At 41.3% G+C, this 26,425-nt stretch overlaps 1 protein-coding gene across 2 annotated transcripts in view; it reads right to left on the reverse strand.

Moving 5' to 3' along the window:
- kmt2ba (lysine (K)-specific methyltransferase 2Ba) overlaps positions 1-26,425 on the reverse strand; it is a 35,521-nt gene that overhangs the window by 5,746 nt on the left and 3,350 nt on the right. The window contains exons 2-31 of one of the 2 annotated variants that reach the window (XM_034210479.1): positions 21,241-22,669; positions 20,836-21,008; positions 20,326-20,409; positions 19,864-20,020; positions 17,685-17,967; positions 17,209-17,270; positions 16,810-17,055; positions 16,595-16,704; positions 13,647-13,751; positions 13,197-13,310; positions 12,054-12,200; positions 11,432-11,524; positions 11,163-11,280; positions 10,909-11,022; positions 10,450-10,640; positions 9,363-9,464; positions 9,064-9,174; positions 8,488-8,564; positions 8,145-8,326; positions 7,677-7,762; positions 7,381-7,515; positions 7,072-7,230; positions 6,472-6,589; positions 6,263-6,341; positions 5,689-5,849; positions 5,356-5,517; positions 2,776-5,251; positions 2,137-2,262; positions 1,719-1,837; positions 1,374-1,499 (exon numbers count right to left, since the gene is read on the reverse strand). In XM_034210479.1, the coding sequence (XP_034066370.1) occupies positions 1,374-1,499; positions 1,719-1,837; positions 2,137-2,262; positions 2,776-5,251; positions 5,356-5,517; positions 5,689-5,849; positions 6,263-6,341; positions 6,472-6,589; positions 7,072-7,230; positions 7,381-7,515; positions 7,677-7,762; positions 8,145-8,326; positions 8,488-8,564; positions 9,064-9,174; positions 9,363-9,464; positions 10,450-10,640; positions 10,909-11,022; positions 11,163-11,280; positions 11,432-11,524; positions 12,054-12,200; positions 13,197-13,310; positions 13,647-13,751; positions 16,595-16,704; positions 16,810-17,055; positions 17,209-17,270; positions 17,685-17,967; positions 19,864-20,020; positions 20,326-20,409; positions 20,836-21,008; positions 21,241-22,669 (7,645 nt within the window). Of the gene's footprint in view, positions 1-1,373; positions 1,500-1,718; positions 1,838-2,136; positions 2,263-2,775; positions 5,252-5,355; positions 5,518-5,688; positions 5,850-6,262; positions 6,342-6,471; positions 6,590-7,071; positions 7,231-7,380; positions 7,516-7,676; positions 7,763-8,144; positions 8,327-8,487; positions 8,565-9,063; positions 9,175-9,362; positions 9,465-10,449; positions 10,641-10,908; positions 11,023-11,162; positions 11,281-11,431; positions 11,525-12,053; positions 12,201-13,196; positions 13,311-13,646; positions 13,752-16,594; positions 16,705-16,809; positions 17,056-17,208; positions 17,271-17,684; positions 17,968-18,505; positions 18,569-19,863; positions 20,021-20,325; positions 20,410-20,835; positions 21,009-21,240; positions 22,670-26,425 lie in introns of those variants that run through there. The other variant, XM_034210480.1, reaches the window with a different exon arrangement.

Consider the following 26,425-nt stretch of genomic DNA (forward strand, 5'->3'; position numbering starts at 1 on the left):
CTGCACACAAGCTGACCAGACTCTCTTGTTTTGCTTGTCTCAAATGCTTTAATCCATGCTAAGATTAACAGTAGTTTTAGTTAAAATATTGTTAACAACAGTGTTGAAGTGTTCACAAAAGTTTAATTCGGTAATCATCTTAAATACTGTTTCACCAATACACCCAGAAGTAGGGATGGGTATCGTTTGAAATTTATCGATTCCGATTTCGATTCCGGTTCTGCTTATCGATTCCGGTTCTTATCGATTCCGGTTCTTATCGATTCCCCGTTTTGATTCCAAAATTGTAAAATAAAGAGGTCAAACGTTTAGATAACAAAAATATATTTATTCTTAAAAGCTTTAACTGAAATTGTTACTAAAAAATATACATGCAATACAAATGTATTGCACAATAGCTGTGCTTTATTTTAACTGAGCTATGCCTGTGGCAAGCTATTAACAGGCATTACACTTTGCCTTTTCTTTTTTAGTGTAGTGGAGCCTCACTTCAGAGTGTTTACCGCGACCTATCTTTGGTGTTATGAAGTGACTGAGCTCGTGAAATGTCTACGGGAGGGCGGGGGAGCATCGCTGCGGGGCAACTGTGGACCTCTGTCGCCTGTCAGCGCAATTTATATGATGCCGTTTAAAAAAATTAAGGGCGGTGCCGGCCGTCAGCGTACCTAGCCGGCCGTCAACGGCCCGCTGACGACCGGCCGTTCTGTGATTCTCCAGGTCCGCCCTGTATTCCACCGGGTCACCGCAGCACCGCGGTGCAGACGGACCCGCTGGAATACAGGGTCTACCGCGTTTAGGAACCGTTAAGCAGAACCGAAATTGTGTATTTTGTATGGGTACCCGGTACCCGGCATTTTCTTATCGGTTCTCATCTGGAACCGAGTTTCGGTTCCCAACCCTACCCAGAAGAAAACACTAGACCTAAGATGAAAAGCTTGGTTAAATGGCAGTTAATGCAGGATATTTAAATCATGTTCTTGTTATTTAATTACTCAATGCGAAAAACTAAAAGGGATTAAAGCAATTGCAGCATAGCGCCATCTGCTGGAATGTCAAGGCTCTTCAAGCCAGAGGTTTAATGTAACCAAAATTGGCAGTATTATTTCAGTCCCTATGATAACATCATTTGTAACCAGGCAATATCGTATCAGTTACATTTTGTTTTTCCTGAAAGGATATGTTGTTGTTGTTGTTTAGTTTCAGATTAGGACATTATTTTTCACTTATTTTCTCCGTTTTAGTTTTAGGTTACGATATAAGCCAGCTCCAAAACAGTGTCCCAAGCACAATACACCTAGAAGATTATACCTCAGCTACTAGGTTAGCTTTGTTAACATATTCAGAGCTAAGGACAGAACACACGCAGCTCTTACCCTCTATGCTGTTAGCCTTCACACTGAATCCGTCCTCGCTGGTGATTTCGAAGCGCAGGTGGGGCTGGTTCATGTACGTCCTCTTCCTGTGTTTGGGTACAGGTGCATCTTCTTCTGAGCTAAAACCTGTACACGTAAATAGTTATCACAAAAAGGTGTTACATTTCCAGAAAGCATTGAGAGCTATACATAGTTAAACAAACACCTATGTATTAAGGTCAATATTAAGAGATAGAGAGATAGATAATGTGTGGCAAATTAAGAACAAGATCTAAAATTGCCAGAATACAAAAGTTTTAGTCTCTGAATGTTTTAAACAATTGAAGATAATGTTTAGTTGCAAACCTGAATAAGGGCCCCATTCAGAGAGGTCTCCGTGGCGAGCGCCGACCCACGTGTGTGTTTTACTCTGAATGGGACTGTTGGTTTGTACATGTGCGGGCGGAGTCTCAACCCGAGGGTGCCTGAACAGAGAGGACAAACATTTAAATAAACAATTATATAATTATAATATATAATACAAAAATGAACACATGTAAATGAAATGTAAAAAATGGGCATGATTTGGTCATCTCCAAAATAAGCCAATTTAGCAAGAAATACTAAAAGCATACATAAGATCTTGCACATGGCGATGGGTAAACACTAAACATTGATCATTAAATTCATGAAACCCAACAGCAATCATTACTCCAATCATTCTTGTTTCTTTATAGCACAGTTATAAGGCTCTTTTTTGAGAGATCCTTTCAGATTAACTTACCTGGAGGGTGTAGGAGGAGGAGGTGGAGCGGAAATCCTTAACTGCTCAGGCTCATGTGAAATTTTTTCCTGGTCCATATCAAGGATGTCCGTCATTGATGGAGCTTTAATCCTCACACCACTCGGTCTAACGGAAGAAATCGAGAAAGATTTTGATGACTTAATGACTTATTCCTGAGACTAAAACGTTATGCGATTGATTGAAATTCTACGCCTCCAGGGTCATCAAGTTTTATTGATGCCACCATGTTTTATCTGACAGTTGAGGGTTGCAAAAACTCATGAATTATGGCGTCAAACTCTGCATCTACTGCTGTAAATGTCTTGTTCAAGCTTTTTCCTTGATGTAAAGGAGTACTGTGATTTATTGAAATGTAATTTTGCTGCATTTATCAGTAATGTGTCTTCCAAGTTATATCCCTTTAAGAAAAGCAGCATTGTTATTTATCGTAACATTTTTAAATGTTGGTAGGTAGACGCTAACAATAAGTTCAAACTGAAACAGAAAATCCTTTTTCTTTTTAGAATTGAATGACATTGGTAATAAGAAAATATTATCCATTCTCATCCTTTTTAATAGTTATTATCATAGGTACTAAGTTAAACATGCATTGCCGAGAAGAATGGAATCTTTAAATACCTAGCTTCATTAACTTGATCCAGCTCACTTGAGGGATCCCTCAAAAAGTCCATCTTGGATTTCTTATTGGAGGGTCGTTCGGACACCGCCGACACTCTCTTGACTCTGACCTGCTGGCGTGATGACGAGGCTAGTGCTGGTTCGATTACTAAACTGCTGTGGGATTCTGAATGTGCAGCTGGTGACTGATCTGAGACCTCTGAAGCCTGAACCGGCAATGGCTTTCTGACCTTTGGCCGGCAAGTTTTACTGAGGATGAGGGGTGTAGTCTTTGGCACTTCGCGGTGGGTGGCCATGGCTCTGTCGATGATAGCCTGGGCTGTGCTCGCTTCAATGCTAGAGAAACGTGCGTCAGGGGTTGTCTGCAGGGCCGTCTGCAGGGCCGTCTGCAGGGTCGTCTGCAGGGTCGTCTGCAGGGTCGTCTGCAGGGTCACCGGGGTCGTGGCAGCTGCAGCGGCGGCGCTTTTCATAGGCATCACTCTGACGATGATTTTTCTCTCGGTGGTTGTGGTGTTGTTACTGGCGGAGGGGACGTTTGTGGCGGAGAGGCTGGACCGTGGCTTTATCACAACACGAGGGACCGAGCGCTGCAAAGCATTCCCGCTGTGGAGAATCTTGGCAATCTGGCTTATTTTATTGTAGGCAGGAGAGTTTGTGCTGAGGGTCTGATAAGTGTTGGATCTCGGGTCTTTGATCAGGATCTGACCCTGTCGGTTGACCAACAGGACCTGAGGGGCGGGAGCCGGCGAGCTAGTGGCTGCGGCTTGATTCTGAATCGCAACCTGCTGCTGACTTCCTGTCGGGTTGTCCAGGCGAATGGCGATGGTTCGTCCCTGTGTGGCAGCAGCCTGAATGGGTACGTTTAAACCATTGATCATGATCGGGGAGGTGATTGTGCGAGGAACAGTGACAACAGCGGGGGAAGAACTGTTTACAATCTGTACAGGCCGAGGTGGCAACATCATTTTGAAGGTGCGCTGCTGTGGAAGACAAGGTTTTGGCGACAAGCGATGGAGGTTTGTTGGTGGACATTTTGTCTTTATGATGATTGCTTTCATCGGCGCTGTGGGAGACTTTTTGGTTTTACGCTCCTGACCCTCAGCACGATCTGGAGAGTAGTCAAGGTCTTTCAAATCATCTTTAAACCCTTCAACAGAGTCGACCGATGAGCAGCTGTCTTCTTTGAGGCCTAATTCAATATTATTCGTGCACACAGCAGTGACAACTTCAGTGCCAACTTCATTGACAACTTCAGTGACAACTTCAGTGCCAACTTCAGTGCCAACTTCAGTGACAACTTCAGTGACAACTTCAGTGACAACTTCAGAATTAGTAAAATGGCCTGTGGTGGAATCCAGAAACAGATCCGCTTGAGCTGTTGGCGTTTCAAAGCTCATGGGAACTTCTTCCTCCTGAACTGACACCTCGTCATTTTCATAACTATTTTCAAGGATATCACACGGTGGAGTACTTTCATGTACCTCAAGGTCATGGCTTGACTTTGGCATGCTGTAGATTGAATCCAACCTCTGAAGAGTGACTGTCAGCTGCTTAGTTGGTGTATTATGTGTGCTGTGGATCTGACTCCCTCCATGTTCTATTTCTGTGTCCTCCTGAGCTTCATCATCGATCGTTTCGCTTTCATCACTCTCCGACCCTCCGTCCGCTCCATCTAACTGGGAGATGGACTGCGTTGAAGTGAGCTGTGCTGAGGCGTCCGAGCTGCTAGCTGCTTCACACACAACTGTGCGGGCAAATTTAAAGTAATGGCTTGAGTCTTCAACTTCAGAGTCATTTTCCCGGTGGTCTTCTTGCATCTGCAAATCTTGCACTATGTTTTCCACCTCTTCCCTCCCGCCCGGTGCTACACAGTGAAGGCCAACGTTCTCAGTAAGCAGAGCCTCGTCAAAGTCAAGCTTAGCGTTCAGCATGGAGGCCACGGCTACCTCTGTGTCCGTGTCGAACACCGTGTATGGCAGCTCCTGGGCCATCAGGTGGGCCACCTCCTCCTCTAGGTTACCAGGTGCTAGTGAGATCCCATTGGTCGTGGCCACCGCTGCGTCTTCTGCCTCAGACGATGCTAGGAAGTCCTGAGGAACTTCTGCAGAAATGGGTGTGGTGATTTTAAAGTTCTGCCTCCCTCTGGGGGAGTGTGTGATGGCTCCTTGTCGAGGTGACAGCCCTGCAGTAATGCTGGAGTTGGATCGGGGTGGTGAGCTCCAGACTGGTGGTGATACTGAGTTTTGTCGTGACAGAGGAGGAGACGCTGCCCCCAAATTGGATGTCCTTGGAGGGGAGCTGAACAGAGCACACCTGGATTGGATGGTGCCTCCAGAGCGGAGGGTCATCGGCACAGACGGGTCGCTATCTGTTGGCGAGGAACTGCAGCGGCTTCTTGATGAGAGCCTGCGAGGCCGCCGGGTGTCCTCCAGGTCCCTCAGTGTCAGGATGTGATGCGATTTGGGAAGAGCGGACCCTGAAGGCATCAAACAACAAAGAGTGAAGAGAAGGCACCAGTGAGGTCTACTTCAGGAATATAGTACCATTTTAAAATCAAAACATATTAACCAAACTATTTACCTGGAGATGGAAGAGGTCGAGAAGACCCTCCTGCTGGTTTCCTGGTCTGTGTGTAACCAGGACTTTTGGACCCGGGTGTGTTGTGCTGTTTGGAGTTAGGTGATGGAGTAGTGGGCTTCACTGGGCTGGATGACGAGCTTAAACGCTCCGGGGACTCCATATCTGGCAGGGAAGAAAAAGTGTTAAACAACCACAACCAGCGTGCAACCGGAATCATTTATCCTCTACTATTAGCATTGTAAGATAAACACTTTAGCGCAACCAAAAATACAGTTGGATTCAGAACAGCAGTCTGTCTGTCATTCAATAAAGAAATACAAAGTTCCTGCTGACCTCTGTGGTGGTTGGGGCTGTGGATTATGGTGTGATTATCTTCATTGTCCCACCGTGGATCTTGTTCCTCGCCAGGCAGAGGCGTGCTAACTTCTGTCACTTTACATGTGTACTTGCAGCGTCTGCGAGGGTCCACAGTGCTCCAGTACAGCCGGGAACATCTGGTAAAGAAAGGGAAGAAGAAGACATTTACATAAATCAAGTCGTTTTGAGAACAATAATTATATAATCCAATACATCTGATTATTTTGCCAGTGAACACACGTGCAGCATGATTGTTGTGTGCGATATACAACTTCAACTTGCTGTTTTACTGACACAGATAGTAAAACAGAAAGTTCAATTGGTTAAATTTAATTTAAAGTCGGATTTGATTTTTCCAGCACAATTAGTTTGACATGGTTTGAGTAAAAGTGGCAGAATGTCCTGGAAATTGGTTCAGTTTTAGATTCTCTTAAGTTGTTTAATAGTAAATGCTTTTGAAAAATGAAATATTACAATCAGTGCATCTCTAGTTTTTAGTCACCAACATAATGAGAGATCTATCAGTTGAATGTTGTCAATGAGCACTTACTGATAGCCGACGGGATACAGCATCCTCCCATTTGACGACAGCTCTGATAACACACCAAGTTTCTGAATCTGCAGAGAGCCTTGAAGAAAGGAGAAATTATGTGTTTTAGCACACTGAGGGCAGTCTGTCCTTTAGCAGTAATATTTCCTCTCTTTATGGAGACACAAGTGGCTCAAATCAACCACAGACAGCATACTAGATAATCTCACCTATGGTCATGTTTATGGTTTCTGGCTCCAGGCCTGTGAGGAACTTTCTTCTGAGAGTGATCCCATCAAAGTCCACGTATACCCGCCGAGCGACTTCAAACCCTTTCCCAGACACCGTCTAAGAGACACAAATAAATACACATCGATATATACTTGCACCTTGTGTGAGTCTGTTATTTCTGATCATTCCTGTATTTTTTTTTAATCTATTAATATTCAATTAATAGACAGCTTTTCCAAGTCACTAATGTGCGAATATTCAGGATTATACCAATAATGGAAAATTAACACAAGTATCTCAGTATGAGTTGTTTTTATACCGACCCGTGACAAAAGCCTATATTGTCCTATCCCTACCAATCAAAACAATATGATAACAAATATTTTTGAAATTGGCAAATCTTCGATGTTATTAATTTCCCTTTTGGTACTCTTATATTTTTGGAAACGTATACTTTACTAATCTTGAGTAAATGAGTTTATTACAGAGTCTAAACTATTGTAATTCTACTGGTAACCTAAATAAAACATCTGAGTTCATCTTCCACTACTGTTTAAAAACAAATGCAAGAGAAACCTGGGAGGAAATTATGTCTATACCTTCACACTGACAAGATCTCTGTGTTTGAAGCAGAACATCTTCCTGTCCCGCTGAAACACACAGTGCTGGGCACGTGCACACATGAAGTGGAAATTACTCTGGCAGGTGGAGAGACAGCAGCCCACCGTGGCTCCTGACTGTCCACAACGATCACAGCGCTGGAGAATCAAGGACAAAAATCATGTTTTATTGACTAAAAATGATATCATAAAATGTTTCACACAGGTTTTCACTTATAAGCCAATCCTAAAACATTTAGAGCTAGAGAGACAAAATAACTATCCCTTTATTTCCAGGTAATATCTTACCAGGTGGCGCCCTCTTGAGACAGCGCTGTGCACTTGTAAAAGAGCACAGTTATCCTCATACACCTCTGCAGACCAGAGGCAGCAGTTAATGTGAGCCCACTCATTCTGTCCCAAGTACAGCAGCCGCCCTGCATCCTGTCAGGAGGGAAATACAATCATGTCGATAAATAAGCAGCAGATAGAGTAGCCTAGACCAAACAATGAATCAAGGAAATAAAGTGTAAAATAGTTGCTGGTGGAAATGTTTAGTAGTTGCAGCCGCTGCACCAAAAACACATAAAGACAGCCAAACTCACCCGGGGAGGATAATCTCCATTTTGTTGGCACAGGGCACACTGCCTCATATCTCCAGTGTTGGTACTATTCAGATCACCCTTTACACCTGTGAACGTACATACAAAAGAACATACTGTATCATACTGTATATATTTAATGCGAGAAAGCACAAATAAGTACAGATTCAAAGATATTGCATTTCCGGCTACACAATTATATTAAACATATTCTACTATATATAACTACCTTGAGTTTTATATTTGTACATGTTCACTAATATTTAAAACGTTTCTCCTTATTATGTTTATAAACTAATTCATGATTAAGGTCTTGACTTTTCAGATACTACAGAAATATGACAAAGAAAGCACCTTTTTGGCAATTGCATGTGAGAATCCTGTAAAGACGATACTTCCCTATCATAAATTAACAACAGTTGTTTGTCAAAAGGTTGATAAAACATGATACAAATACAATAGTTTACATACCATGTGAATACAGAGTGCGGCCGTGCGGTACACCAAACTGCTGTGTCGTGACTGAGGAAACCACAGACTCAGCTTTCCCCGCATGTGGGCCCCTGGGCTCTTTGGGCTGGTATGTCCGTTCCATCCACTGCGCATAGCTGTGCTCCTTAGATGGAGGGAGGACTGCTTCAGGGAGCATGCCACTACAAAGAGAAGTGTATTTGTTATATATCAAACCAACTTTTGGGGGGGTTATGGACTAGGTGAACATAGTCTGCAAATTAATCGATAATAAAAAAAGTGATGTTAGTTGAAACCCTTATATTAAGGGACTAATGTGTGTAAACTTTACTTGGTTTTTTACCTTGGTAATTCTCCAGATGACAAGTTCCACTTTTTCAGTTGGCTTGCAGGAAACCAACTGAACATCTGCTCAACGACCTGTAAGAAAATAAGAATTAAAGTGAGATCACCGGTAATGTTATGAGGTAGAGGTGTCTTTTCTTGGCTGTGTTTTGGGTCTAATAATTGAATGACAGCCTGTTAACCCAGAGGAATTTAGCAGTGACTTAATCTTGGTAATCTGACAGAGGAAACGGTACTAAAATAAGTACTCAGTCTAGGTTTTGGCTGATAGCAGGAAAGCAAATCGTAGAACATGGTATGGAAAGGATTCCCCTACACAAAGAAATGGAGAAACTAACACATATTTTAAGAACAAAAGAAGACAAATATTGAATTTAAAAGATAAAAATCGCAACACCAATAGCCTAAGTGAATAGACATAAAGATATAAGATTGTGACTATAAGATGTCTTCCCCTCCTAGTGATGTTAATGTGGAAAAAGGAATACAAATGATTAGATTTCTAGTGGACATTTTGAAACGTTGATCTCTAAAAATAAACTAATACCGTGGGAGATTTGTGAGGAAAGCTTACTTTGACATAGCGTTCCCCAGCCTGACTGGTGGGTCTCAGCTCCTCGGGGAGAAGCTCCTCCTCCTTCAGCGCTTTCCTCATCACAGAGACAACATCCGCATGGAAAGATTTCTGAAGGAGCAAGAAAGAGAGAAAGAAAGAAAGTCAGGGCTTCAATTATGAGGATTTAACAACAGTAGATATCCAAAAAGGAAAATGTCATTGCTACTCTCATTTATTTCTGACTGCTTTTATACATGCACAGGAATTTAAAACAGAAATGGCTCGTCTTGGTAGATTGTCAGTAAGAATATACTCACTATTGAGCTGTATCCGCCCACTTGAAACTTGTTTTCCATGGCTTGTAGATCACACACTGGTTGCTGTTCCCTGATAAGTTGTGTGTTGTTTGTTTCCCGACACTGAAACACAGAAACCACAGGACAATGATATACAAAAACAAAAAACAATAACACACTTGCAACAAAACCGAAGAATTTTAAGGGAAGGAAAGCATTACAAATGTTTGTTTATCAGTGTTAAAGTCAAGTATTAGAATCTTGGGGTATTATCTTTTAAAACAGTGCTTGTTCTGTTTAAGAAACTGGAAGACTTTACCCTGTATCATTGCGTGTGGGATTGGGTAGAAATGAATAGATGTTGGACTTCGGTGACAAGATATATTTCCCAAATAACCTCGTCTCCAATACCTTTAAGCCCTACACTTTGTATTTTAAGCATTTATCAAGAAGACTGTTCGCCATCGGTTAGGGAAAGAAAAATGGTTAACCTATGCCTTCTACAAGCCAAGCGCTCAATTGCTCAAAAATGTTGGTTGCCCCTCCCTGGGCCACTGGTTTAACAATTTAACTTCGAGTCTGGCTCTTGAGAAACTCACATATATAGTAAGGAAGAAAGCTTCTGAATTGTACTCCATTTGGAAGTTGTTTTGGGAATTTATAAAAAAATGGGGACATTGCAGAAGCTATGGAAGGTTAGAGTGAAAAGACTAAACTCCTGTGAGGAAATGTTGACTATGGTTGATCTATTTGGAGAATTGTAAGCTGTACTCTGCTCTGTTTGTGGATGTGCCTTTATTGTATTTTTGTTGAATTTGCAAATGTAATTATATTCTTGGTCTGTACTTTAAACTGATTTCTAGTAACTGCACACTTTTTATTTTAGCATTATTTTGTAATCTGCCATAAGTCTAATGTTGGGGATTGTTCGGATGTGTTTGTGTAATGTGATAAATGTAAAAAATCAATAAATACATGTTTTTAAAAAAAAAGAAAAAAAAAAGAAACTGTTAGACTTTTAACCTGAGCTTAATACACAAATTCGGAGAAAAATTAAGAATGATTATGACTGAAGAAAAAAGGCAATGTCCAGTGGATAAGCTCTTACCATTTTGCACTTGAGGAGGTGCTGTGTGGTGTTGTGGGAGAGGAGGTCAGTGAGCACCTCCTCCAGCCCGTCCACCAGCCTCCCCTGCAGCTCCACCTTCAAGCTGCTGCCTTCAGTCGGCTGCCCTCTGCAGGGGGAGCAGCTGAAAAGCACTTTCTCCGTTTGGCTCGACAGCATCCCAACCAGCTCATCTGCATGACAAACAGAGAGAGTTCATTATTATACAGATTTATCATTCATTTTGGCTTTAAAATAAGTAAGCTGTAGTTGAAGTTAAAGCATGCACTTGTATTATTTTTACATTAAAACTTATGTTTCATTATACATACGAAACTATGATAATATATACTGCAACATAACATGGTGATTATCTAACTAACAAGAAATGAATTAGTGTTTGTAATATAAAACTCTGAATCATTTTTGGAATTTAATAAATAAATAAACAGAGTTACTCACCCGAAAGTCCTTCACATGTGTAATGGATCCAGTGGCTGCACTGCGAACACTGAATCATCTGTGTGTGTTGATCATTGGCGTTGTAGCACGTGTTGCAGACGGTGCAGAAATTACCTGATGGAGATACAGATCATATAATTAGTGACATCATCCATTGCTAGAGCCACACATAGAAATTCAGGTCAGCTTTCCAAACATATAGCCACTTAAAAATATGGCTGCAAATCATAAAGAAAACACTAAAGAGGTCTTACCTTTTTTGTGGAGAGAAGAACAGTCAGGACAAAGATCCTGCTCGTGGTTCCAGTCCAAGTCCCAGGACTTTCCAGGAGTCACGCCGCAGCTTTTACAACGAATGCATGTCATGCACACCTGCACAAAGACAACACAAAACAGCAAGCATGAGGCTATAGGAGTGATCACGATGAAAAGGCAATTTTTGTTATGGTTTATCTCTCAACATCCCTCAGACACTCCAAAACATTTCAAGGAATAGAAATATGAATATCTATTTGTATATTACCCAAGGCATGCTGCAGTTCATAGGTTTGGGGTAGGTTGGTCCCAAGCAGGAGGGGTGGTAGGAGGTTTGGCATCTCATGCACTGCAACACTGGCTAGAGAGGGGGGAAAACAGAAAAGTACTTTAATAAGAAGTTAATAAATAGCATAAATGTTTGACTAGCACCTCATCATCTAAATAAAGCAATATGATCTATTATTCTACCTATTATCCTATAGTATATTTTGCATCGGAGTTGGAAAAACATAGCGTGTTAATTCAGAACATAAAGTAGAAGAAATAGATATGAAATTAATAAAAAACAAAACAGTATAAAAAGTAACGATCGTGTTACCTAAAGACACTATTGATATACATTTCTCTTAGAAATCCATAGATGGAAAAAGTCCAAGAATGAATTGCCTAGTTGCATGTACAATATTTTAAATTATTCATATTGCTTGTGTGGAAGCCAACTAATTAAAACTAATACTGTTGGTTTTGTACCCACTACTAAAGGATATTACCAATGGGTCTTTATATTTACAGTATGAACTGAAGGAATATGTTGAGCAAGGAAAATAAATACATATACAGCTGTTTTAGAAAAAAGGGTTTCCTTTAAGGGCTGCAGGGTCGCATACCTTTGTGCTCTTGCTTCGACGGCCACACACGTGACAGAACTTGCAGCGCCTGCAGCACCAGTTCTCCTTGTTCTCCTCCTGGGGGCGCTCCTCGGATGAGAGGCAGAAACTGTGGAAAGGCTCACAGCAGATCTGGCAGAATATCATCTGAAGGAAGAAGGAAACAATAGTGTTATTATTGGCACTGCAGAGCACCAGAACACCTAAACAACAACCTAAAATCCAACTCCAGACATGCCATGATTAATATTTGTTTAAGCATGGGTTTGGTTTCCCACATAAATAAAAAAAAGTCTCTCATCCAGAAATTCTTGATCCGGCCTCGTCACGTCTAACACTGATCGCACTACCTCAAGTTGTATGTATTGTGATGTGCTGGAGCAATAAGTTCTGGCAATTTTTTTTTAATGTTTACATCTCAGATTTTTAGATACTAGGGACAGGGTTTCCCACACATAGACTATACTTGGGCGGGCCGCCCAGGTATATTAACGGCCGCCCAAGTATATTTCGCGACCCATTTAGGTTTTTATTTTCTTTTTTCTTCGTCCGTGACCATGACGCCATCTGTGATCGATTAACTTGTGGCCAATGATCCCTCGCTCTACGCCTCCTGTACCCAGTCCCGGACTGGCCATCAGGAGGACCGGGGGATTTCCCGATGGCCTGGCCTGTTAAGTGGCCTGCCTCACACAGGGTGACTGGCTGTCTACATGATGTGGCCTGCCGACATGGCCACTGTCATACAGATCATAAATCAAAGCCCTTGATTGGTCTCTGTGTGTCATTCAAGCTTGGGATAACCTCAGCTCAAAATAAATGTTAAAAAAAAAAAATATTTACATTTTCTTTATTTTTCAATATCGTGATACATACCGTACCGGGGACTTGTTATTGCGATATTATCGTACTGTGAGTTTTTGGGATCGTTACATCCCTATTAGATACAGATACAACTTGGCATAGTCAAGGTCAGACCTTAAGAGATTAAACATAAGTGGAGGGGATCTTAAAGGACATCATAGATTGGAGATTAAATATGAAATACTTAACGAACCGCTATATTTCTCAGAACAGTGTTTTTATAGGTAACTATAATACCTTTGTTCTATAAGCTCTGGTAAAGCTCTGATAAAGAATTACCTCATGTCGTCCTTTACTGGCGCAGAGCAGGCAGACAGGTTGTGGGGTGGTGGGGACGGACGTGAGGACGCTCAGGCCGCCCATCAGCCACACGTTCTGGACAGCACAGTCTTCCTGGGACACACAAGGAAAGGAACAAAAAAGGATTTTGAGTATCAGTTCACAAATCAAATGTATAGAAAAAATATCTACTTCATATTCCCATAACCTGGCCTATTTATTTATAATATCAGGATTAGGCAAGTGCAGTACAAAATATTTAGTTGTTCATCTTTTCAAGCTAGAAAAAAAATGTAACTTAAAGCCAATGACAAAGCAGTTTCTTTCCAATTAATTAGTTTACTAGTAATTTCAGACTCTGTTCCCTAAACAGTTCGTCATTAAGAAAAGATAATGTGAAGTTGTACACCTCATGCTATAAAATGACCCAAAATGTATGCAAAAACTCACCTTGAAGTCCACACGAATCTTGTACTTGTTCTGCAACAGGCCTTTTTGGGGAAAACCGTTGGTTAACCCAGTCAGGCTGTTCCCTGATGCACACTCTGCAGGATTCTGGGAACGAAGGACATATTGTGTGTCAGTTTTTACAGAACTGTCCTCCTCCTCCTCCTCCTCCTCCTCTTCCTTTTGAGGCTGATCCACTGGCCTGTCCTCCCGCTCCTTTAGCTGGCCCTCCTGCAACTCTGTGTGTGGATGGACGGTCTGAGGGAGCACTTGAACAGTTTTATCTTTGTTTGTTCTGTGCGTCTCAGGCAAAACATCCGAGGGCCGCACCTCAGACTCTGGATGTTCCTGAAAACACAACTTTGACGAAACCTCTGTCACAGCTGACTGCAGTGTGGACTGGGGTTCTTGTTGTTGTTCTTGAGATGATGGGATCATTTCGGGCAAATGCAAGGCTGATTCCGCCAGAGTCTTAGGCAAGCGGGCCAATCGTAACGACAGGAATTTCTGTGAGCGGTCTGTTATGGGATAGGGGGAAGCTGGAGAAGCGGGATGTGTTACAGGCTGGGGAAGTTCTGGAGAGCACTGCGGTGTGGAATGTGATGAATGTGAAATAGCAGGCTGCGTCATTAGCTGGGTGAATATCGGAGGTGACTTTGCAGCACCAACATCCGGACACTGGGGGCACTGCTTTAGCAAAAACAGAGCGGACTCCAGGGTATTATCAGGCAGGCGGTGTAAGTGTATTTGTAGCTGCCGCTTCGGCTTTGGGCTTCTGGATGGGCTGGTTTCTGGTAAAGTGTCTCTGGACTCCATCGGCTCCGTGTTCTCCTGTTCCTGTGGAGGAGGGCACTGCCTAAGCCAACCAGCACGACAGGTTCCACAGTGACACGAATACGAGTGACATGCAGAGGTGGCGACTGGCAGCAGCCAAAGTGACAGAAAAGGAATGCAATAACAAGACTAGGCAGGAATAACAAGTAAGAAAAGGTAAAGAAGAAGCAAATGCATTCCAGAGTAGAAAAGATAACCCAGAGTGGAAGCTCAAAGTAGAAGAACTAGATAAGTAAAGTGTGCAAGTCTCCAGAATCATAAAATCATTTTTATAAGCTATATTCTCCAATAACTTTTCATGTTTTGTGTTATTTAACAAGGCAAGCATTTAGGTGTGTAAGCTGTGCCATGCAAATAGGCAAACAGTACGAGAATATATGATAAGTTCATTTACCTTGATGTAACCATTGATCTATTTAAAAAAGACACTTGATTTATACTGTAGATTTAAACCTCCCTATGACCTCACCTGGACACGCAGATTTGAGGTTGATACCGATTTAAAAAGAGCAAGAGAAAAATAAAGTAGGATTTGGCACTGAACACAAACAAAGAGAGTTCTCCAGTGTTGTAGCTTCAGTAGAGGGGTTGTCTTTGTTCCCTGTGCAATATGCAGTATGACAACAGACATTCAAAAGCTTTTTACAAACCTTAATAGAAAAAATAAGCATCCGTTAGAGCCTAGTTCATGTATGTCTACATTTTTTAAAGTGCATGAGTGATTTCATTTATGCAGGTTATCTGAGGAAATATAACAATTTGTGAGCCAAATCTGCAGCCAACAAAAGCTAATTGGGTGTTTACGATGTCACCTATAAACACCACATGTGGTTGATTTTGTGAACTTGCTATCCCTTTATTCTCGTCTTCAAAATATGGTGGCTTCCTTTGTTGCTGGTGTGTGAAGGAGGAGGAAGATGGAGTGACTGGATTGAGTCAATCATCAATGAAGAGCAGCAGGCAGTCGCCGACATTTTTCCAATTGTGAAATGCATGAAGAGGTTTTTAGGTGCGTATGCATGGGTACATGGTACTTCGACAAAAACCAGTAAAACCAATTAGCATACACAGAGTTAGATTAACTCAGCAATTGAAAGCAGCGACTATACACAATAAAAGAGAAATTTCTCATGAAGAATGTCAGAAGACTTAAGCAATTAGAATCTCAAAAGGTGGAAAAACAAGCCAAAAGTAATGTGCAATTCTTTCAAGACAAGAGCAAGCTGTTCCTAATAAGATCGGAATGTGAATTGATTAAATCAAACTCACGAAGAGTCAGGCAGCACAGCCAAGATGCATTATTTTACTTCAGCTCAAGTTAAATATATAAGATAAATATTGTGTTTATTGTAACCAATTTCAAGTGGTGCTACTTTCATTAAAAAAAGATCTTATTCTGTGTGATAACATTCAGCTAATGTGGTTGGAAGTTTGTGTATTTAATGCTGACACATTAAAATATAAGGTCATTAATTTAACCCATGTAAACAACCCATGCCATCGCATTCATAGGGTTCCAGTGAATGGTCCCGTGTGTAAGACTTAGGGCAGAAATGGACTACAATATATATTATGTTACCAATAGTGTATAATCACCTGACACTAAAGTGCGTGCTATTTAGTCGGTTGCAATCATAATCCTGCATACTGGACCTTTAAGATACAGATTACATTTCAAAACTGGATGGTAAATAGGCAGCATTTTTATATGAGCACAGCTTGACTCATATATCATTTATAAAACATAAGGTTAAGCACATGCAAGGTGTTTAATATGAAGGAGAAACTTAAAAGTCAGAAGCAGAAAATTAGCACAGTTGAATTTGAAAAGTAGATTAAAATAATTAAAATTGGAAACAGATGAAAGTGAGATGCAGACCTGGGCAAAGTGTTACTTGGAAATATGTATGGTCTTTTCTGAAAATGATTATTCACAGTCAGTTAAGTGTTTAATTTAAACCAACAACAATTTGTTTGAGGAATAAATGTTCATAAATACAGACTGTTTCGTTTTTTTATCTTTACATTTTTACTCCACTTATTTGGAAATGTAACATTTTTGCCCCAGGTTTGATCAGGTGGATCACCAAGGAGGGAAATCTGCTGGATGTTTTTACCTTGTTAGCTCTGGGTTTGGTCCCGGGTCCTCTGGAGAACAGCCGGCGAGGCTTCGGCATCTCAGTCGGAGGGTCGCCTGGTAGCGTTCCTCCATCTTGAGGAACGAGACCTCCAAAAGAAGAAACAGATCTAAGACACAATTCTGATTCGATTGTGGTGATGTTTGGTCCTAACTTCTCATAAAGCTTAAAAACAAAACCTAAGCTTCAGTTACCTTGCTTGTTATCAGAGGCTACAGCCGTCTTAACTGGCGATTTATCCGCCTTGTACTTTTCTTCTACTCCCTCCTCATCCTCAGATTCAGACTTCAGCAGGCTGCTGTAGGAGCGCGGCGTGATGTTACGTAGAGAATGTTTCCTGAGGCCAGGCGCCTTCGATGGCGATCCCTCGGCTGCGACTCTAGATTTCCAGCTCGTATCCTCACTGCCTGACACGGGGCGGAGGAAATGCCTTGCCCTGACTGAGAAAAGGGAGCCCCTTGATTCATTTTGAGCTAGATATTTTTGATATGTTGTTGAATATTTTCAAGAAAATTAATTACAGCAACACGTTTGAAAATGTACGGATACAATTATTGCAGGCTCTTTATTACATTTGAGAATTAGAGACATACGTTTCAATGGTTTGATGACGCGATCCATCCTCGCTTTCTCAATCCGATCACACTTCCTATATCTGAGGAAGAAGAAACAGTAAAAGGTAATTATATACATGATTAAAACTGAGTAAATGTAAGTGGTAGACGAATCATAAATAGATGAATCATAGATAGGTTTGCTTTTAACCTAAAGGGTAAACAGTATTGTAGGCACCATTAACTGCAATATATTAGAACTTGGTAAAACACTCTTTACTATAATAAAGAATATGTTTCATATTTGTCTTTATAGGTGACATCAGAGTTAGATAACTTTAATTCAGTATTCAAGCATTTCTTCAAGTATGCAAAACTTGAGATCACCATATTTGAATAGTTCATATATTTTGCTGCCATCTCTTGATACCCTTCTGTTCCAATGTCCATAAAAGATTTGCTAAAATGTCAACAGCCCTCTCTGTGAATGTAATAACCTGATTAGTCTAACTTACACGCAACACTGCCGCTTGGTGTTGGGCCCTCCGAACTTGGGCTTATCGAGGCAGTTGGTGCACTCTGTGCAGTCCTCCTCTATCAAACAGCCCTTGCAGCATCCACAGCGCCGGGAGCGGACTCCCCCAATGGCATATTGACCCTGGGCCTTCTTCTTCTTCTTCCTGAACATTTGGCCCCTCCCCCTCCCCCGGACCCTCCTCCTCCTCTGAATGTGATTCTGAGTGACAAACCACTGATCCCGGCCCGGATCAGGCATCTCATCGTCATCATCGGCCACATCTGCAAGCAAGAGACCGAGAGGATGGGTAAAAGAGCCACAATATACAGTTTGAATATTCAGTGCATGTGTGTAGGGGCGGCATCTTTTGATGCCAAATACTATTGAGTGTTGATGAGGCATTACAGGTCTAAATGCTGTGATTGAATGTGTTACAGTATATACACATTTTCTTTTGTTGTCTGGTTTCTAAAAGGCACTCATTGCTAAAGTGTTGGTATAAGAAAGAGTCACTTTAGAATAAAGTTAGGTGGCTGGTAAAGTCTCTGACAAATCCATTGTTCGTAGAAATCCTCCTACCTGACCTTTTGAGATTTGAAAACTACTAATTCCTTTGACAACCTCTGGCATCCCCCAGTGGTGTTAATGTCATCTGGCACAGAGCAACTTCAAAAGGAAAATACATTACATAATTTTAAGTGAATAATAAAGCTGGATTTACATTGTGGAAGGATATCTGTTTCCCATTAGCACTAGATGTGTTCTTCAGGAGACAAAGTGCAGGGCAGTGAGTCTACTTGTCAAACGGCACTTCCTCACCTCATACTGAGTGATGCTCACTCGACCAGTGTTGGGTAAAGCTTTCCAACAGCGGTGGCTAATCTGTGTGTGAGAAAAGATATTTTTGCTGGCAAATATCTTATTTACAACTACATTTAGCTAACAAAGCAGTTTTTTTAATTTTTGTGCTCAGCAGGTAACGTTTACCAAAAGCTAGAAATATTGTGCTCTTTTAAGAAATAATAGATTTGACGTTGTTGTTATAACTGCAGAAGCTTAAGTTTGAGAGAATATTTTAGCTGGTGAAGTTTTCAGTATAGTACTTTAGCAGATCAGCTTTGCCAAACGGAAACTGGCAGAAATGTATTTAGGTTTGGACAACGCTTATGAAGCAAATAGGAGAAATTGAATTGAAAAACAGTTGACCTACCTGAGAGCATGGCTATATACAGTCTCAAGTCAATCAATTTCTTTACAATCAATCTATGAATAAAGTGGAAATCACAATTATCCCACGGTCCTAGCAATAACTGTAGCAACAATTCATGCTGCACACTTTGGGTGACAGCAACACAAATTATTAATAAATGATGAAGCTTCATTAGAAAACCCTGATAGAAGCTTCAAATGTAAACAATAATTCAATTATGTTCAATTATAATTTACACACGGCATCTATTGCACGTCTGTCCGTCCTGGGAGAGGGATCCCTCCTCTGTTGCTCTCCCTGAGGTTTCTCCCATTTTTCCCTTTAAACTGTGGGTTTTCTCCGGAAGTTTTTCCTTGTACGATGTGAGGGTCTAAGGACAGAGGGTGTCGTATTGTCATACTGATATTCTGTACAAACTGTGAAGTCCGCTGAGACAAATGTAACATTTGTGATATTGGGCTATATAAATAATCATTGATTGATTGATGACATTGATGTTCAGCCAATCCAGTGCTCCGAGGAGCAATCCGGTTTCACAACGATCCTCCCTTCAATATAAAAGTGTGTAACAGCCAACAATCTGAAAGAAAAACCATCACTGCCAACAACAGGCAACTACAACTCCAATCATTTCAGACCTTCTTGTGCAGAATTAAAAAATATGAATGCTTTAAGACTTTTCATGTCCTGCAGTTACTAAAATGATTGATTCCCTTATTGCCTTTGTGTCTGGACAACTTCAACCAGTTCCTTAGCAGGGAAGATCAGTTAACCATCTATTAGCTGCTTTTATTCCTTCATGTGATCATCATCACCACAACAGCACCAAGTGAAAACATCAGTTCCTTGCTTGTTAAAATCCAAATCATTGCACATACATAGTGCAATGCAAAATGTACCATCTCTTTTAAAGACGAAGTGAAGATCATTTCTGAATTTTACCTAAAAACATGTGTTTGCATTGTACCTTCTGCTGCGGGAAAAAAGGTGATGCCCTCTCTCTCGTGGAGCGGCAGGGCGCTGAGTCGGGGGATATCGTCTGGCACCAAGGCGCGGGGCTGACCCAGAGCCACTGCTGCTGCCCGACACACATGTTTGATCCTCGGCCCACCTAGCGGCTGCTCCTGAACACAAACCAAGAAAAATGTAAAATGCAGAAATGTTTGTAAACAGATATTGGCAACACCTCACGATGAAATCTCATCTGACATTAAACTGACAGTAGGATACAGTTCCCATTGTGAAGTGCAAAGGTTAACAACACATTTAGCAACCCTTTCCTAATGTAAAATAAAATGTATAATATGTTAAAAGTTTATAGCACTGTATGATTAATTTGAAGCACTCACAAATATTCTGTAAAGGGGAACCTCACCAGCAAATCAGATATGACAATGACATGATGACATTAATATGTTTCATTTATTACCTCAGAACTTTTATCTTTGGGAGATAAGCCAACTCTCCTCCTCCTCCTTCTCGTCACTGGCACTCGTGATTCTCCTGAGCCCAACTGTCGGCCCAGCCGAGGAGGGGAAATCAAGGTTTCATGTTAGACATGCTGCAACATTTCCATTTCCAACATTCTCATTTTGAGAGCCTGAAAACCGCATCATTGACATATCATTTCAGCCTTAGGGATTTTAGTGGCTTTTGAACTGTCCATAGTGCAAAAAGTTAGGGAAGATTGATTGAAATGGGGACACATTAGGCTCAATTTCAGATTCATTCTTAAAATCAAAATGTATCTCTATTCAACCTGTCTGAAATTCCCTCCTGCAATAAAGGCCAGTGTACTCAGATACAAATTGGGTTAAAGTACTCAGATGAGGAGAAGTATATTCAAATGAGCCTGCATGCAACTCAAAAAGGGTATCCAAATCTGAAAGTTTTAAATCTTCCTTCCTACTTCTGCAAAGACTTGATCTTTGGTTCTTACCTGCGACATCTTCAGCTGCTTCTGCTGATCAATTTTGATGAGCTGGACTTTGGCTTTCTTCAGCAGGTGGAGCATGGTCTTATTAGCTCCACTGAGACCAATGCGATAGCTGGGACCGCTGACTTCCACCGCCTCATTGTTCTCTCCGGGAACGCCTCCCGCTTCATCTGTAGCTAAATACATTAATAAAGCAACTCTGGTTAGATTGTGCACAACCTGACACATCATCACTGCACACAAACTACTGAAAACACATAGCCTATGCATGGCTTCTATTTTCAGGCCTAGAGATTTGTTTCATTCTCAGGTACATTTTTTAACATATACATTGCACAAATGAGTGCTGTAATGTTTGAGCTTCTGTAAAAACAAGATCTCTCTAAATAATAACAAACAAATTCTTACTGTTGCTGCCTGTATCTCCTGACGCCGTACTTGAGGGGGCTGCCACATCAGCATTCACCAACACGGCTAGTTTCCTGACAACACCCGGCGCATCCATCTCCTCCATCATGAGCTTCGTCCGCCGCTTCTTCCTAACGTGAGAGGTCAACCCGTCGCCACTTTGTTGATAGCTCCCTTCAGTGTCTGAGTGGCCTTTCTTTTTCTCCGCCAGTTTCAAGGTCAGTTTCTTAAGGTTCTTGTAAATCTCGAGGTGGCTCGTGCCTGGCCTGGGCTTTGATGGAAACTTTGCAGACGGGCTGTCGGTCACAGATGTAGAGTCACAGTCTGACTGCAGCGAGTTGCCATCATAACTCGAGTCATGGTATGATGGACTTGGTTTTCCATCCTCTCTCTGTTGACTTTTCTGCCATGTTGCCAGAGAACCCTTCGGAAAGGGGATAATTGTCTCGTCCAGGAACCTCTTTGGAGTTTTGATGACGCGGGAGGACCGTCCACTCGTTACAGTAGTGGAGGTGTTGGGGTCACCCTCAGATGGGGCGATACTCTGACTCTGCAGCTGCTGCTGGTTCCCACCCGGAGTCAGTGGGGCTGGACTGGGCTCCGTTACATAGGTGTAAAAAACATGCGTAGTTCGAATACGACGAACATTCGGACGTCTAACTTCTGGCGAATCGTTTGGCTTTGGCTTTCGCTTGTGCCCATACAGAGATTTTTTGCGTTGCCTTTTGAGTATTCTTTTTTCAGGGGAATCTGTGGCTTTACACTTGAGTGGCATTGCTGCTTTGTCTCCACTCTGGGCCTCAGCTCCGGCCTCTGGAGAGGCACCCATACCCTTAGCCATTCTCTTCCTCTGCCGTTTCTGAAAGGATGTGAACGACAGAGCTGCTGCTTGGGAGGTGCGTCTGGTGTGCCCAATCATGCGTTTCACAGATCTCTGTGGCTGAGATTGGTCCGTGTCTGAATCCTCAGACACCTCGCCTGGTTCTTTGACCTTGGAAGCTTGCCTGGTGCCACCAGCTGAGGTAGCGGCTGTTTGGTTTCGCATGTTGCGCGAGTATGCTGATTTTCCTGCTCTCCTAATAAAGTCTGCTGCTCTTGTACTGCTCTGTATATCTGAGGCCTGCGCGCCTGCATGTTTGGCTGCTACAGTAGGAGCTACCTGCTTGCCGTGCAGTTTAATCAGCACCTTGGGTATATCTTGGTCTTTAGATCGGCTCTTTATGAAACCATGGTCTTCTTTAGGAATTCTGGACACAATTTTTCCAATAAGAGACGATTTTGGACTCTTAGGTATAATCTTTCCTAATAGAGGCTTTATTTCCAGAGAGCGGTCTGAAGCTGGGGGAAGCTTTGCTCGGCTGAGTAAAGACGACCTAGGAGCTTTCTGTGGACTAGCTGTGGTGGTCCCAAATCCAGTGAAAACGTCCTCCTGAAGAAGAAAGAAAGTACAACCATTAAATTGACATAATACATTTAGACATGTTGAAAATAAAATAGGTTTGCTTCAGACAACTTGTTTGGCGTTAGACTGACCTACACAACATCAGTGTGACAAATAAAACTAAATTTAAGGGCCAACTTTTAACCAAAATGTCAAGAAAATCTTAACATTTGAACATTTTCCAGGTCACTTGTAATTATTGCGGTTTTCATTGTGAAAGTAAACCAGATTACATGCATATGTATCACTCCCCAACAATATAAATGAAATATATGATTAGTTTTTGAAAATACTCTTTGCTAGATCAAATTTAACATTGGAAGTGTCCATCGTTTGTGATAAAAATGTAATTTATGTTAAAAAAAAACACTAATTAAAAACTAGGTTTACATTTTGCTCATGCTTTTCTAGGACAAATATAAATGAAACATTTTTTCATTAATGTTTATTATTTTTAATCTGTCATATAATAATCAAAGCCCTGAAGGAAATAAAGCAATTTAACAGCAATTGAAACACAAGAACCACTCAGCCAAAAGTATTTGGCTGTGAAATATAAAGAGATGATGAGACATCCATATAAATGACAGAACAGATATAAACACAAAACAAATACAAACAATTAACAGTCACTATTCATAAAATACAGTATATCCGAAAAATATATTGATGAAGTGACGCTGCAGAACATCATGTGAGTCAATGGGCAAGTCCGTTTAGGAAACACATGATGTACAGAACTTCTTCGTGTGTATAGCACAGATGTACTTGTTGCAGTTGCTGCATGTAGTCTGTGTCTTGGAGTCCTTTGAGGGTCCACAGAGCTGGCTGTGGGGGTCTTCTTGCGGCTGGCTGTGGGGGTTCTTCAGCGGCTGGCTGTGGGGGTCTTCCAGCAGCTGGCTCTCAGTCAAGTTCATCTTCCAATTCGCTGTCAAATTCTGAGTTTACCTCCACATTATCCTCATCTTCAGAAATGTCTTCCTGTCCCACTTCACCGTGTTCCTCTAATGCATTCCACTCACTCTCATCCATTATTAGCTCCAAGGCTCTGAGCAGAATATCTTTTGGCCATTTTGCTGGTAGATAATTGTAGTTCTGCACTATACACTGTAATGTGAGGTTATGTCTCTGTTTAGTTCCTCCTCCGGCGTGCAGGTGCGAGGGGGGACAGTGCGAGAAAATTTAAAATGTTTATACATTTCTGGAAGATCTAAAATGTTTATAATGTTCTAGGATAGTTTTGTGTACACACTACAAAGGGTAAAGATCAAGGGATCACTGCTATAATCACACTCTCGACCTTGTTCTGACGTATGGTATTGAAATTGAGCAACTATTAGTCGAACCGCATAATCCTGCTTTATCCGACCATTTCTTAGTAACTTTTGAAGTACTGTTACTAGTAGACTACAAAGCATTAGTCAAAAGCTCCTGCAGCAGAAACCTATCTGTTAGTGCTATAGCCAAATTTAAGGAAGAGATTCCACCAATACTTAACTCGATAGCATGTCTGCATGTAAGGGAGGAAACTTATACAAAATGTACACCACCCCAAATTGATCATGTTGTTGATAGTGCTACAGATGCGCTGCGAATAAAATTAGACTCTGTTGCTCCTTTGAAAAAGAAGAAAATAAAACAACAGATTAGCTCCATGGCATAATGCCGAAACCCGCAAAATAAAGCAAAAGTCGAGACAACTTGAAAGGATATGGCGTTCCACTAAACTTGAAGAATCTCGTTTAATTTGGCATATTACTCTCAATGAATATAAGAAAGCACTGCGTAAAGCGAGAGCAGCCTACTACTCTTCATTAATAGATGAGAATAAGAATAATGCAAGATTTCTTTTCAGCACTGTAGCCAGGCTGACAGAAAGCCACAGCTCGATTGAGCCTTCTATTCCCATAGCACTCAGTAGTAATGATTTTATGTGCTTTCTTAACGATAAAATTGTTACTCTTAGAAACAAAATTAATGACCTCTTGCCTTTGACCAGTATAGTGTTATCAACAGCTCCCGGAAACGTAAGTTCTAATATTACACTAGATAGTAAACTAGAATGCTTTTCAGCCATAAACCTTGAACAATTAAATTCAATGATTCTCTCTTCTACACCATCAACGTGTATGTTAGACCCAATTCCAACTAAGCTGTTGAAGGAAGTTTGTCCATTAATTAGCACTTATTTATTAAATATTATGAATATGTCTTTATTATCAGGCTATGTTCCACAATCATTCAAAGTAGCAGTGATAAAACCGCTTCTTAAAAAGCACAACCTCGATCCAGAGGTTTTAGCCAATTATAGACCTATTTCCAATCTTCCGTTCCTCTCAAAAATTCTTGAGAAAGCGGTCGCAAAACAGTTGTGTGATTACTTAAAAAAACAATGATTTATTTGAAGATTTTCAGTCTGGCTTTAGAACACATCATAGCACAGAGACAGCTCTGGTTAAAGTCACAAATGACATTCTAATAGCCTCTGACAAGGGATGTGTCTCTATTCTTGTTTTGCTCGATCTCAGTGCTGCATTTGATACTATCGACCATGATATCTTATTGCAAAGACTAGAGCACTTAGTTGGCATACAGGGAACTGCTTTAGACTGGTTTAGGTCCTATCTATCTGAACGCTCTCAGTTTGTACGTGTCAACGATAAATCTTCCACAAAAACCAAAGTTAGCCATGGAGTGCCACAGGGCTCAGTGCTCGGACCTATTTTGTTCACATTATATATGCTTCCGTTAGGCAATATTATAAGGAATCATTCTGTAAACTTTCATTGTTATGCGGATGATACTCAACTATATTTATCAATCAAGCCTGATGAAATTAATCATCTAAATAAAATTCAAGATGGATGACCTTAAACTTTTTGATGTTAAACACGACCAAAACTGAAGTTATTGTACTTGGCCCGAAGAATCTACGAAACAAATTATCTAAGGATATACTAACTATGGATGGCATTAATTTGGCCTCCAGTGAGACTGTAAAGAATCTTGGTGTTATATTTGATCAGGATTTATCCTTTAACGCCCACATAAAATCAATTTCAAGGACCGCCTACTTCCATCTACGTAACATTGCAAAAATCAGGCATATCTTGCCTCAAAACGATGCAGAGAAACTAGTCCATGCATTTGTTACTTCAAGGCTGGATTATTGTAACTCTTTATTATCAGGGTGTACCAAGAAGTCAGTCAAGTCGCTTCAGCTGATTCAAAATGCTGCAGCTCGTGTACTAACCAGAGTTAGGAAAAGGGACCACATTACTCCTGTTCTGGCTGCCTTACACTGGCTCCCTATAGAACACAGGATAGAATTTAAAATTCTTCTTCTCGCCTACAAAGCCCTTAATGGGCAGGCGCCATCTTACCTCAAAGAACTCATTATACCCTACTGTCCTACTAGGGCATTGCGTTCCAAGAATGCAGGGTTGTTGGTTGTTCCTAGAGTCTCTAAAAGTACAATGGGAGCCAGAGCCTTTTCTTATCAAGCTCCACATTTGTGGAATCAGCTTCCAGTTTGTGTTCGGGCGGCAGACACCCTATCCGTTTTTAAGAGTGCGCTTAAGACCTTCCTTTTTGATAAAGCTTATAGTTAGGGCTGATTAGATTCAGCCCCTAGTTTTGCTGATATAGGCTTAGTTTGTCGGGGGACATCTTACTTCTTCCTTCTCTCTGTCTATACCTGTGTACTCTCATGTTCCGATTAACCCAGCTTCCCCAAATGTCTTT

Source organism: Gymnodraco acuticeps, unplaced genomic scaffold, assembly GCF_902827175.1.
Source record: "Gymnodraco acuticeps unplaced genomic scaffold, fGymAcu1.1, whole genome shotgun sequence".
Classification (NCBI taxonomy): Eukaryota; Metazoa; Chordata; class Actinopteri; order Perciformes; family Bathydraconidae; genus Gymnodraco; species Gymnodraco acuticeps.